Source organism: Zingiber officinale, chromosome 1A, assembly GCF_018446385.1.
Source record: "Zingiber officinale cultivar Zhangliang chromosome 1A, Zo_v1.1, whole genome shotgun sequence".
NCBI lineage: Eukaryota > Viridiplantae > Streptophyta > Magnoliopsida > Zingiberales > Zingiberaceae > Zingiber > Zingiber officinale.
Genome location: NC_055987.1, coordinates 78,188,554 through 78,200,993, shown reverse-complemented (window position 1 = coordinate 78,200,993; position 12,440 = coordinate 78,188,554). Strand labels below are relative to the sequence as shown.

Here is a 12,440-nt window from a genome sequence, read left to right as displayed (position 1 = left end):
CATGCAGGTTTCTATAGAAGATTCATTAGAGACTTTAGTGCTATTGCTTTACCATTATCGCGACTGCTGCAAAAAGATGTGGAGTTTGTTTTTGATGAAAAATGCAAGGAAGTTTTTAATAAACTCAGGGAAGCTCTTATTTCATCTCCTATTGTGTGTTCTCCTGATTGGTAATAACCTTTTGAACTTATGTGTGATGCTTCTAATTTTACAGTTGGAGCGGTTTTGGTTCAAAGGGTTGAGGGGGCACCACATGTTATTAGTTATGCATCAAAAACATTGGATTCTGCTCAGAGCAACTACACAACGACTGAAAAAGAGCTTCTAACAATTGTTTTTGCTTTGGATAAGTTTCGGTCTTATCTTCTTTGTTCTCACGTTATTGTTTTTTTCGGATCATGCAGCTCTTAAGTTTCTTCTTAAGAAGGCAGATGCAAAGCCTCGATTGATTAGATGAATGCTCTTACTTCAAGAATTTGATATTAAGATCCGAGACAGAAGTGGGAAGGAAAACTTGGTGGCTGATCACTTGAGTAGAATTGAAAATGAAGGAGATATTACACCGATTGTTGATTCATTCCCCGATGAATAATTTTTTCATTTGCAAGGTAGATTGCCATGGTATGCTGATCTTGTTAATTACTTGGTTGCTAATGTTTTTCCTTCACATTTTTCAAAAGCTCAACGTGATAAACTTAAGAGTGATGCAAAGTATTATGTGTGGGACGATCCTTACCTTTGGAAATTTGGTAGCGATCAAGAAATTAGGAGATGTGTATCTGATGACAAATTTTATTCTATACTTTCTTTTTGTGATTCCCTTGCATGTGGGGGGGGGGGGGGGGGCATTTTGGTCCTCAACGTATGGCTAGGAAAGTTTTGGATTCAGGACTGTATTGACCTACTTTATTTAGGGATGCTTTTGAATTTCATAGAACTTGTGAGCGATGTCAAAAGATGGGGAGCCTAGGGCAAAAGCATGAGATGGTCGAACAACCAATGTTATTTTGTGAGATTTTTGATGTATGGGGAATTGATTTTATGGGACCTTTTCCCATTTCATTTGGTTTTGTTTATATCTTATTAGCTGTTGATTATGTATCAAAGTGGGTGGAGGCTATTCCCACTAGGACTAATGATTCTTCTGTTGTTGTGAGCTATTGTCAGTGACCAAGGATCTCATTTTTGTAACAGGCATATGAAGGCACTCATGAGTAGGTATGGTGTGATTCATAGAGTATCTACTCCTTATCATCCGCAAACGAATGTCGAGTGTCGTGGAAAGGCGAGTGATTTGGTGATTTGTTGGCATTGGAGTTAATTTTATAGGAAGTTGGAATGTTCTTTTGTGAATTTTAGAGGTAAGAGTTGAAAATTAACTTTTAGCTCTTACATCTAAAATTTAGAAAAGAACATTCCAACTTCCTACAAAATTAACTCCAATTACTAGCACAAAATCCACAAATTTTCATTGCTTGCACAGATTCTGCCAATTGTTGTTGCGGCTGCTGATTCAAAGTCATCTGCTTGGTTGCCGACTCAATTCTGTTCAACATTTCCTCCAACCTACTCTCAATTCTACTCTGTCGAGAATATAAAGTCCGAACTTCATTATTATTCCTTGCCACCATTGGTCTTGTTCCGAATTGTTGATAGTTAGCTTCCATGGTCTCTATTAAATCTCTAGCATCATTAGGTGTCTTATTCACCAAAGCTCCTCCACTTGCAGCGTCTACCATGCTTCTATCCATAAGTAGTAAACCTTCATAGAAATATTTAATTAATAACTGATCGCTTATTTGATGTTGCGGGTAGCTTGCACATAGCCTTTTAAACCTCTCCCAGTACTCATGCAGCGTTTCACCAGTACTTTGTTGGATTCCACATATACTTTTTCTAATTGAAGCTGTCCTAGAAGCAGGAAAAAACTTATCCCAAAACACCCTTCTCATGTCATTCCAACAAGTAATAGTTCCTAGAGGTAAATAAAACAGCCAGTCTTTTGCTGCATCAGCTAAAGAAAATGGAAATGCCCTTAACTTGATGTCTTCCTCAGAAATTCCTTGAGGTTTCATTGTAGAGCATACCACATGGAACTCTTGTAAGTGTCTATTTGGATCCTCACCAGAATGCCCATGAAACTTAGGTAACAAATGTATAATCCCTGATTTCAGCTCAAAATCAACTTCCAATTCAGGATACTCGATACAGAGAGGCTGATGTGATCCATCAGGAGCTGCCAACTCTTTGAGTGTACTGTGATTTAATGCCATTCTCCCTGAAGGATCTGGAAACATAGAATTAGAAGTAGAAGGTTGTCCCCTCTGAGCCCTACGTAATATATGAAAAGTTTTCTCAATTTCTGAATTGTAATGAACCAAATGTCGCTTACCTTTCCGGGTCGTAAGCTACACACTACACAACCAAATTTAATAACGTGGTATTCAAAAGTAGTAATCAATCCAAAATTCAACAATCATCATTAGGTCCCCGGCAATGACGCCAAATTTGGTAACTAAATCTAATGTCGTAAATGTTTTAGTTTCCAAATAATACCTCAAAATCTCTCTTAAACTAAGTTGGTAGAGTAGACCCTAGAATCGATTCTCAAGGACTTCATGATGCCATTAAATTCATGAATTTGATTGGCTGCACTAATCAGTAGGAATTTGTTCTATTTTATAATTGCAATCCTATGAAATCAATTGCTGGAAACTTCCCTTATGACTAGAAATGTCACTAATTGAATTTTACAATGAGGTAGAAAAATAGATCTACAGATTACGAACCAAAGGACTAAGAATTTATCTAACAGAACTTTAAAAAGTAATAACGTAACTCTACTGAAATGAATCAAGACTTGGAATCTTAAATCTACAGTCAAATGTAATACTCTTCAAAATCAGGACCAAGAGAAAACACATTCATCACATTAACGAACATGCAAAGTCTCTAAAAATTTCAGCAGAGAAAGAAAACTTCAATTAAAGAAACAACAATAGCTTGATAGAGGAAGAAAAGAAAAGAACCCTAGTAAGTTGGGAACCCCCAAGCACTCACCAGAGTTGACAAAATGTCACTAAAATCCAAACAAGAAAAGAACTAAATCAAATTGAATTTGATTTGATCATTAATGCCACAAAATGATGAATGATAAAGAAAGAATCAACTAAAACCAATTCCCGGATCCAGTGTTCGAAGAGAGGAGTCACCGAAGTTGACAACGAGCCTCAGATCTACTCGTTATCGTCCTTCCCTTTCCTTGCTCCTCGTCTTTTTCCTCCGAAGAACCAGCCACCTCGAACTTTCGTTTCCTCCTCCTTTTTATTCCCTCCTCAGATCTCAAATATCAGCTGTACGGTTCAGATCCCTCTGATCCATATTCAACTGTCTAGGTTTGCCACAAGTTGCAAATCTTGACCAGCACTTCATCCATGGCTCATATTAAATCCAAATACTAATGTAGAGCTCTGATTATTCTTCCTTTTTTTTTTGGAACAAGAATAGAATTAGTACCCCTTGGTCAGACTTAAAACCACACTCCATTCCTTCAATGACTACCATTTGTCCCCCCAATTCTAGTATTCATATCCCTAAGAATCAAGCTCCTTAAAGTTTTCAATGGTACCCTATTAGTAAAGAAACACTTATATAATACATGACTTGAATTTCTTGGCTACATCTACCTTGGAAAAAATTCAGCATCAGTCAACAACTCTGCATCTTTTAACTCAGAATCGTGTTGAAAAGAAACAGCTCAAAGAGTTGTAATGAGACAATACTCTAAGAACATTCTCTTCTTCCATAACCTTCACATTCTTTTAGTCTTCAGTACTCATCTAAATCCATCTTATAACATGCATATTTTGTCACTAATCTGGAAATACGGCACAAAGATCCCCACAAAGAAATGTGATTCTTCAAACAATTAAACTCAATACCATCATAGATCTGTCGTTTACAATGATGTCCCGAAAGTTGAAAATTAACTTTCAGCTCTTACCTCTAAAATTCAGAAAAGAACATTCCAACTTCCTACAAAATTAACTCCAATGCAAACAAATCACCAAATCACTCGCCTTTCCCCCCACACTTAAACTTTTGTTCGTCTCGAACAAAGGAACTCATTAAGAAATTTCCAGCATACCAAATAAGCCAAGAAGATTTGTGGAAAGGAATCAGCATAAAAATAACAAGATAGAAAAACAAGCCAAAAAGATTTGTGGAAAGGAAACCAAAGAAAGCCTTCATCATCCCCATGCTTAATGTATGTCAACTATGTCCCCAGGGCGTAGCACAGATGGGGAGTGCATGGTTCTGTGGCTGAAAGGTCCAGGAGTCGATCCCCGGGGTGTCACTGCCTGGGGTTAACGTCTCCGCCATGTACTTTCCACCTGTGTACCTGCATTTACCTCCCTCCATATCCGTGGGACCAGCTCTAGGGGGGCCGCTGATGTGGCGGTTCCACATTTTTTTAATGTATGTCAACTATAATTTTGAATAGAAACAAGGTAAATTCTGGAGTTCCATGTGTAAAGTACATATCACACAGATGAAAATAGACAAAAGTTCTGCTATGGCCTCACTAGGTATTAAATGAACTTAACTATTCAAGATAAGGTCCACCACCTTACTAACTGAACAATGAAGTTATCTAACAAGTCATGCCAAAAGTTGAATATCGATGAACCACAAACAAAATCCTTTACAAATCCGAACACATCATCAGTACTACTCAAAGAAATTAATAGATTGGAGGTCAGGAACAATCATTATTGAACCCATAGAAAACAACCTAACTACCAAAACCACAGAGCAATAACAAAAGAAAAGATTAATAGAATTCAAACAAGAAAGAACATAATATGCTAATAAAAGACATAGAACACACTTCCCTTTTTTTAAAGTGGAGTAGATTGCCTCTTCCAAGCTCAATTTCTCTATCCATCCTACCACAACACCTTCATGAGCATTAACCTTGAAAATTCTCCCTATAGGAAATTCTTGAATCTCAACAACACCATAAGGGAAAACATTAGTGACACAAAAAGGTCCTTCCCATCTAGACTTCAATTTACCTCCCATCAAACTAAGTCTAGAATAAAACAATAAAACCTTATCTCCTACATGGAATTCTTTCCTCAAAATCTGCTTATCATGAAAAGCCTTAGTTTTCTCCTTATAAATTCGAGAACTCTCATATGCCTCCAATCTAAGTTCTTCAAGCTCTTGTAATTGCAATTTCCTTTCAGCACCGGCCTCTCTCAAATTCATATTACATGACTTCACTGCCTAATATGCTTTATGTTCAACTTCCAAAGGCAAATGACAAGCCTTACCAAAAACAATACGATACGGAGACATTTGTTAGCTAGAGCCCTAGAGTCAATCATTTGATGATTGTATTTTGGACTTGTTGTATCATATTCTATATAAATAAAGGCATTTGGTTTTTGGTTATTATACTTACTTGTATTTGTTGGGTTCTTCGAGCCGCGAAAACCGCTTTTTCGCGTCGCGGAAACCCCGAAGGACCCAAAGCCGTAGATCCGTGCAAAGATTCGTATAAAAATTCGAAAAACTATTTCTTGTACGAGTTCAAAAACTGATCTACTACTTAGATCTATGAGGAAAAAGTGTTTACCCTTGATGCGATGCCCTTCGCGTTCCCGCTCGTCCAAATGATGCCGGATCTCAAGACCGTCAAGCGCCGGTCCTCTAGAAGTATCCACACGGACACACTAGATGGAGATGACCAAAAAAACCAAGGTGTGCTAGCACCTATGTGGTTCGGCCAAGGGAGGAGAGGGAGAGGGAGAGCTTGAGAGAGAGAAGGAGGAAGATGCACACAAGTGAATGAAAAATGAATTTCTTCACCCAAAAACCAAGTGGCCGGCCACATTTCAAAATTCACATTAATTGCAATTAATATGAAACCATAAAATCACATTAATTGCATTAATTGCAATTAATATGAAACCATTAAGAGAGTGGCTTTGTTACTTCCATGAGGTGGCACCCATGATGATGTGGAACATCATTATTGGTCCACCTAATGCCAACTCACCAATGAGGTGGCAAAAAGGTCAAGTCAAAATTGACCTTTGGTCTTCCTTCTCAAGTCAAGTCAAACTTGACTCCATCTCTACCATGTGGATCTAATCCAACCATTTGATTCGAGCCAACTTAATATAATGAATCTAATTCATTAAATTAAATTGATTCAATGAGTCAAAATCTAAATTAGACTCATTTAACACATGAATCAACTTGAGTCGAACTCAAGTTAGCCCAATTAGGATTACTCTTAATCCAATTTGATTCATCAAATGAATCTAATCCTCTTGGTTCATCATATGAACCTAATCTCCACCTAATTGTCCTAAGTGTGTGACCTAGTTCTGGTGCTGGCAATGCCCTAAAACCCATTTAGGAGCATAAGTAATGAGCGATATCTAGCAACACATCATTACTACCCAAGTTACAAGAATGTCGTGATCCGACATCACCTTGTGATTACCAATTGTGACTACTCACAAAATAATGACAAGTGTCCTTCTATCCTAGACATCTAGATTGATCAATATGAGGTATAGACCGTGTCATCCTCTAATCAATCTAAATCTTGAACTCCAAGTTAGACTCACTCGATCAAATGAGCTCAACATCTAATGTTGACTCATTTGGGCATGGCCATGCGCTTAGTGGTCTCACTCTATCAAGAATAGCGATGTCGCTCCCGTCATATGGGAGGGATAGATCCCATCTACATCACTCACATCCCTCTGCATAATTCGTTACATACCCAGTAATCGCCTTTATAGTCCACCCAGTTACGGGTGATGTTTGACGAAACTAAAGTACATAACTCCTTATGTAGGGATCCATGGTGACTTCAGGTCTAAGGACTAATAGTCATACTAATAACCACATGAGAAAGTATATGACACTCATATAACGATCCATGATACTTTCTCATGGCGGGTCATTCAGTATACATTCTCTAATGCATACCCATGTGTCAGCTTGATATCTCTATATCCATGACTTGTGAGATCAAGTCATCGAGCTGACCTACATGCTAGTCTTATTGTATTAACATTGTCCCTGAATGCTAATACTCGACTAGGAATGATTTAGAGTAGTGTTCCCTATATCATCTCACTATCGATTCAACTAATCGATTGATATAAGTATGAACCTTCTACTCAAGGACGCTATTATACTTAGTCTATTTGGCACTAATATAAATAAGTATAATAACCAAACAAATGCCTTTATTAATATACAAGAATATGATATACATGAGTCCGTACAATCATCAAATGATTGGCTCTAGGGCTCTAACTAACAGTATTGGTGCCAAATAAACTAAGTATAATAACGTCCTTGAGTCGAAGGTTCTTACCTATATCAATCGATTGGTTGAATCGATAGTGAGATGATATAGGGAACACTACTCTTAATCATTCCTAGTCGAGTATTAACATTCAGGGACAATGTTAATGCAATAAGACTAGCATGTAGGTCAACTCGATGACTTGATCTCACAAGTCATGGATATGGAGATATCAAGTTGACACATGGGTATGCATTGGAGAATGTATACTGAATGACCCGCCATGAGAAAGTATCATGGATCATTATATGAGTGTCACATACTGAATGACCCGCCATTAGTATGACTATTGGTCCTTAGACCTGAAGTCACCATGGTTCCCTACATAAGGAGTTATGTACTTTGGTTTCGTCAAACGTCATCCGTAACTGGGTGGACTATAAAGGCGATTACTGGGTATATAATGAATTATGCAGAGGGATGTGAGTGATGTAGATGGGATCTATCCCTCCCATATGACGGGAGCGACATCGGTATTCTTGATAGAGTTAGACCACGAAGTGCATGACCATGCCCAAATGAGTCAACATGAGATGTTGAGCTCATTTGATCGAGTGAGTCTACTTGGAGTTCAAGATTTAGATTGATTAGAGGATGACACGGTCTATGCCTCACATTGATCAATCTAGAAGTCTAGGATAGAAGGACAATGTCACATATGTTGAGGAGTCACAATTAGTAGTCACAAGGTGATGTTGGATCTCAACATTCTTGTAACTTGGGTAGCAATGATGTATTGCTAGATGCCGCTCATTGCCTATGTTTCTAAAGGAGTTTAGAAACATTGCCAACGTTACAAGAACCTATTGGGTCACACACAAAGAACAAGTGGATGGAGATTGGGTTTATATGATGAACCAATTGGATTAGGTTCATATGATGCACCAAAGATTGGATTCAAATTAGACTTATTGAGTTAGACTCAATTAGATTCAATTGTTGAATGAGTCTAATTTAAATTTGATTCATTGAGTCAATTTATATTAATGAATTGAGATTCATTAAATTCAAATTGACTTGAATCAAAGGTTTGATTTAACTCAACAAGGAAGATAATTGGTCAATTTTGACTTGACTAAATGGAAGTTGAAACATCAAGTTTGACTTGATGTATTGCCACATCATGAAGGTTGACTCATCCTACATGGCATGACTAACCTTGCCACATCATTTCCACCTCATAATGGTGTGCCACCTCATGGAGGTTACACATCTTATACCACTTAATGTGGCCGACCACATTAAATGAGGGGGTTACATTGTGTGGCCGGCCACACTAATGTGAAGAGGGGGTTTTTATTTTGTGGCAATTATGTGTGATGAATGTTATCTTCTTCCTTGGGTCTTTTCTTCCTCCTTCTCTTGCTGTTGCCGTGGGTTTCAAGAAATTGAGAAGGTGTGTGAGTTGTGTTCCAAGAGAATAAGGGAAAGTGAAAGTCACAAAGGAGGATACTACTAGTGAGTGTATAAGATTCCTTTTTGCTTTCTCTCTTTTCTCTCTTTTAAATCCTACCCGAGAGCCCAAGAAGTGCTAGCACACTTGTGGTGCTCTCTTCTCCATCCTTGAGTGTTAGAGAACACTTCTTGTTCGTGTGGATATCACTAGAGAGTTGTCTATGTTGACAACTTCGAGATCCGGCGTACCGTTGGACGAGCGGGATTTGCGAGGGCACGCTTCAAAGGTATAACTCTTATCTACTGTAGATCTAGAGTGTGAAACTCGTATTCGTAGTTTTTGAAATTTTTCTTTGCACGGATCCGTTGGCTAGGGTGATTCAGGGTTTCCGCGACGTGAAAAATTAGTTTTCGCGGCCCGAAAAACCCAACAACATCCCTATAGGAGTTTTATACGCAGTCCGGTAAGCCCACAGTGCGTCGTCAAGTCTCTTGCTCCAATCCTTCCTATCCGGATTAACTGTTTTTCTAAGAAATTGCTTAATCTCCCTATTAAAGACTTCAGCTTGACCATTCATTTGCGGATGATAAGGAGTAGATACCCTATGAATCACACCATACCTACTCATGAGTGCCTTCATATGCCTGTTACAAAAATGAGATCCTTGGTCACTAACAATAGCCCTAGGCAATCCAAACCTTCAAAATAAATGAGACCTGACAAAGCTTACAACAACAGAAGAATCATTAGTCCTGGTGGGAATAGCCTCCTAATTCGTCATCAGATACACATCTCCTAATTTCTTGATCACTACCAAATTTCCAAAGGTGAGGATCGTCCCACACATAATACTTTGCATCACTCTTAAGTTTATCACGTTGAGCTTTTGAAAAATGTGAAGGAAAAACATTAGCAACCAAGTAATTAACAAGATCAGCATACCATGGCAATCTACCTTGCAAATGAAAAAATTGCTCATCGGGGAATGAATCAACAATCGGTGTAATATCTCCTTCATTTTCAATTCTACTCAAGTGATCAGCCACCAAGTTTTCCTTCCCACTTCTATCTCGGATCTCAATATCAAATTCTTGAAGTAAGAGCATCCATCTAATCAATCGAGGCTTTGCATCTGCCTTCTTAAGAAGAAACTTAAGAGCTGCATGATCCGAAAAAACAATAACGTGAGAACAAAGAAGATAAGACCGAAACTTATCCAAAGCAAAAACAATTGCTAGAAGCTCTTTTTCAGTCGTTGTGTAGTTGCTCTGAGTAGAATCCAATGTTTTTGATGCATAACTAATAACATGTGGTGCCCCCTCAACCCCTTGAGCCAAAACCACTCCAACTGCAAAATTAGAAGCATCACACATAAGTTCAAAAGGTAATAACCAATCAGGAGAACACACAATAGGAGATGAAATAAGAGCTTCCCTGAGTTTATTAAAAGCTTCCTTGCATTTTTCATCAAAAACAAACTCCACAACTTTTTGCAGCAGTCGCGATAAAGGTAAAGCAATAGCACTAAAGTCTCTAATGAATCTTCTATAAAAACCTGCATGTTCCAGGAAAGATCGAACTTCCCGCACACATGTAGGAAAAGATAAAGCAATTATAGCATTAATCTTAGCTGGATCCACTTCAATACCCTTTTCAGAAACAATATGACCCAATACTATGCCATGCCTGACCATGAAGTGGTATTTTTCAAAATTTAACACCAAATTTTTTTCCACACATCTATGCAGAACACAAGATAGGTTGTCTAAACACACATCAAAAGAACATCCATAAACAGTGAAATTATCCATGAATTAGTCCATACAATGCTCCAAAAGATCAGCAAAAATACTTACCATGTACCTCTGAAATGTACCTGGAGCATTACATAACCCAAATGGCATTTTCCTATAAGCAAAAGTTCCAAAGGAACATGTAAAGGTAGTCTTCTCCTGATCTTCAGGTGCTATGCAAATATGGGAATACCCTGTATAACCATCTAAAAAACAATAGTGTGTCTTCCCTGCCAACCTCTCCAACATCTGATCAATAAAAGGCAATGAGAAATGATCCTTCCTTGTCAATTGATTTAGCCTTCTATAATCAATGCACATTCTCCAACTATTCTGTACCCTTGTGGGAATTAATTCATTCTGTCTATTTGCTACAACAGTAACTCCTGACTTCTTTGGCACCACCTGCACTGGACTTACCCATTTACTATCTGAAATAGGATAGATAATCCCAGCTTGTAGTAACTTCACAACCTCTTTCTTAACTACATCAAGAATAAGTGGGTTTAGTCTTCTTTGTGGTTGACGTACAGGTTTAACATCTTCCTCCAATAAAATCCTATGTGTGCAAATAGCAGAACTAATTCCAGTTAAATCTGCCAAAGTCCAACCAATTGCTTTTTGATTATGCCTTAAAACATCTAACAATCTCTCTTCTTGTCTGGGCTCAAGATCCTTAGAGATGATTACTGGTAGCTGCTCGTCTTTCCTCAAGTAAGCATACTTTAAATGGTTCGGAAGAACCTTTAACTCCAGTTTCGGTGGATGCACAGTAGATGGAAGATCTTTTTCATGTTCCAACTCTATCATGCAAACTCCTTCATACTCTTTGATTACTGGAACAGAATCTTCCTGCTCGAAATGGACATCTTCAGTTACATCCAACTCTTCATCAGAAAGTGTAGTGAATTCCAAAAAATAACTATCCAAATTGTCCTCCAGCTCATCAAATAATTCAACATTCAACAAAGAATGATCCTCTACTGGATATCTCATAGCCTCTAGAATGTTATACCGGACAATAGTATCCCTAAACTCCATTGATAAAGTCCCAGCATGAACATCAATCTTAGTCTTCACTGTTTTCAGAAATGGCCTTCCAAGAATTATGGGTACATGGCTCGACTTTGTATCACCCTCCATATCCAAAACATAAAAATCTGCAGGGAAAATTAGTTCCTTAACCTTTACCAGCACATCTTCAATCACTCCTACTGGATGAGCAAAACTTCTGTTCATCAATTGAATCACGACCCCTGTTGACTGAAGAGGTCCAATTCCAAGAGCTTGGAACACTGATTTCAGCATAACATTAATGGATGCTCCAAGATCTAGCATAGCATCTTCAAAACTACTCTCCCCTATCATACATGGAATGGTGAAAACTCCTAGATCCTTGCATTTTTGTGGCATAGACTAAAATAGTGTTGAAACGCTCTCTCCAATATTCACCAACTCATTACCCTTAAGCTTCTTCTTGTGAACACATAAGTCCTTCAATGTAACGACCCGGCCCTCTTGGCCCATTTGGCGGCCCATTTGGCGACCTCTCATGTCGTCGACCGTCGGCCCTTATGTCGTCGGCCCATTTGGCGACCTCTAATGTCGTCGACCGACGACCCTTGGCCGTGCCGTTACTCACTAGGACTTTCCACCCCTGGCTAGTGGATTTTTGCCACCTCCAGGATTCGAACTCTAAACCTCCAGGCTTAAGTATTAGAGTTTATGAATCCTGGTAACCAAGTGAGATGATCTCACTTGGTTACCAGGATTCATAAACTCTAATACTTAAGCCTGGAGGTTTAGAGTTCGAATCCTGGGGGAGGCAAAAATCTACTAGCCAGGGGTGGAA

General features: G+C 38.5%; 1 protein-coding gene across 1 annotated transcript; it reads right to left on the bottom strand.

Annotated features, from left to right (window-relative positions):
* Positions 1-9,541: 9,541 nt before the first annotated feature.
* Positions 9,542-12,001, bottom strand: LOC121998995. The gene is made up of 3 exons (XM_042553881.1): positions 10,928-12,001; positions 10,659-10,837; positions 9,542-10,481 (listed from the first exon to the last, which is right to left on the bottom strand). The coding sequence occupies exons 1-3, from the start codon at positions 11,999-12,001 to the stop codon at positions 9,542-9,544; spliced, it is 2,193 nt and encodes a 730-aa protein (XP_042409815.1).
* Positions 12,002-12,440: the final 439 nt, after the last annotated feature.

What these genes read in the sequence shown, in the direction of transcription:
- LOC121998995 (XM_042553881.1), bottom strand. Translation starts at nt 12,001, where the DNA reads ATGCCACAAAAATGCAAGGATCTAGGAGTTTTCACCATTCCATGTATG. An exon ending in ATGAATTAATTCCCACAAGG is followed by an intron (nt 10,838 to 10,927) that starts GTACAGAATAGT and finishes TTTATTGATCAG; the next exon opens with ATGTTGGAGAGGTTGGCAGG. An exon ending in GCTCCAGGTACATTTCAGAG is followed by an intron (nt 10,482 to 10,658) that starts GTACATGGTAAG and finishes CTTCATGGTCAG; the next exon opens with GCATGGCATAGTATTGGGTC.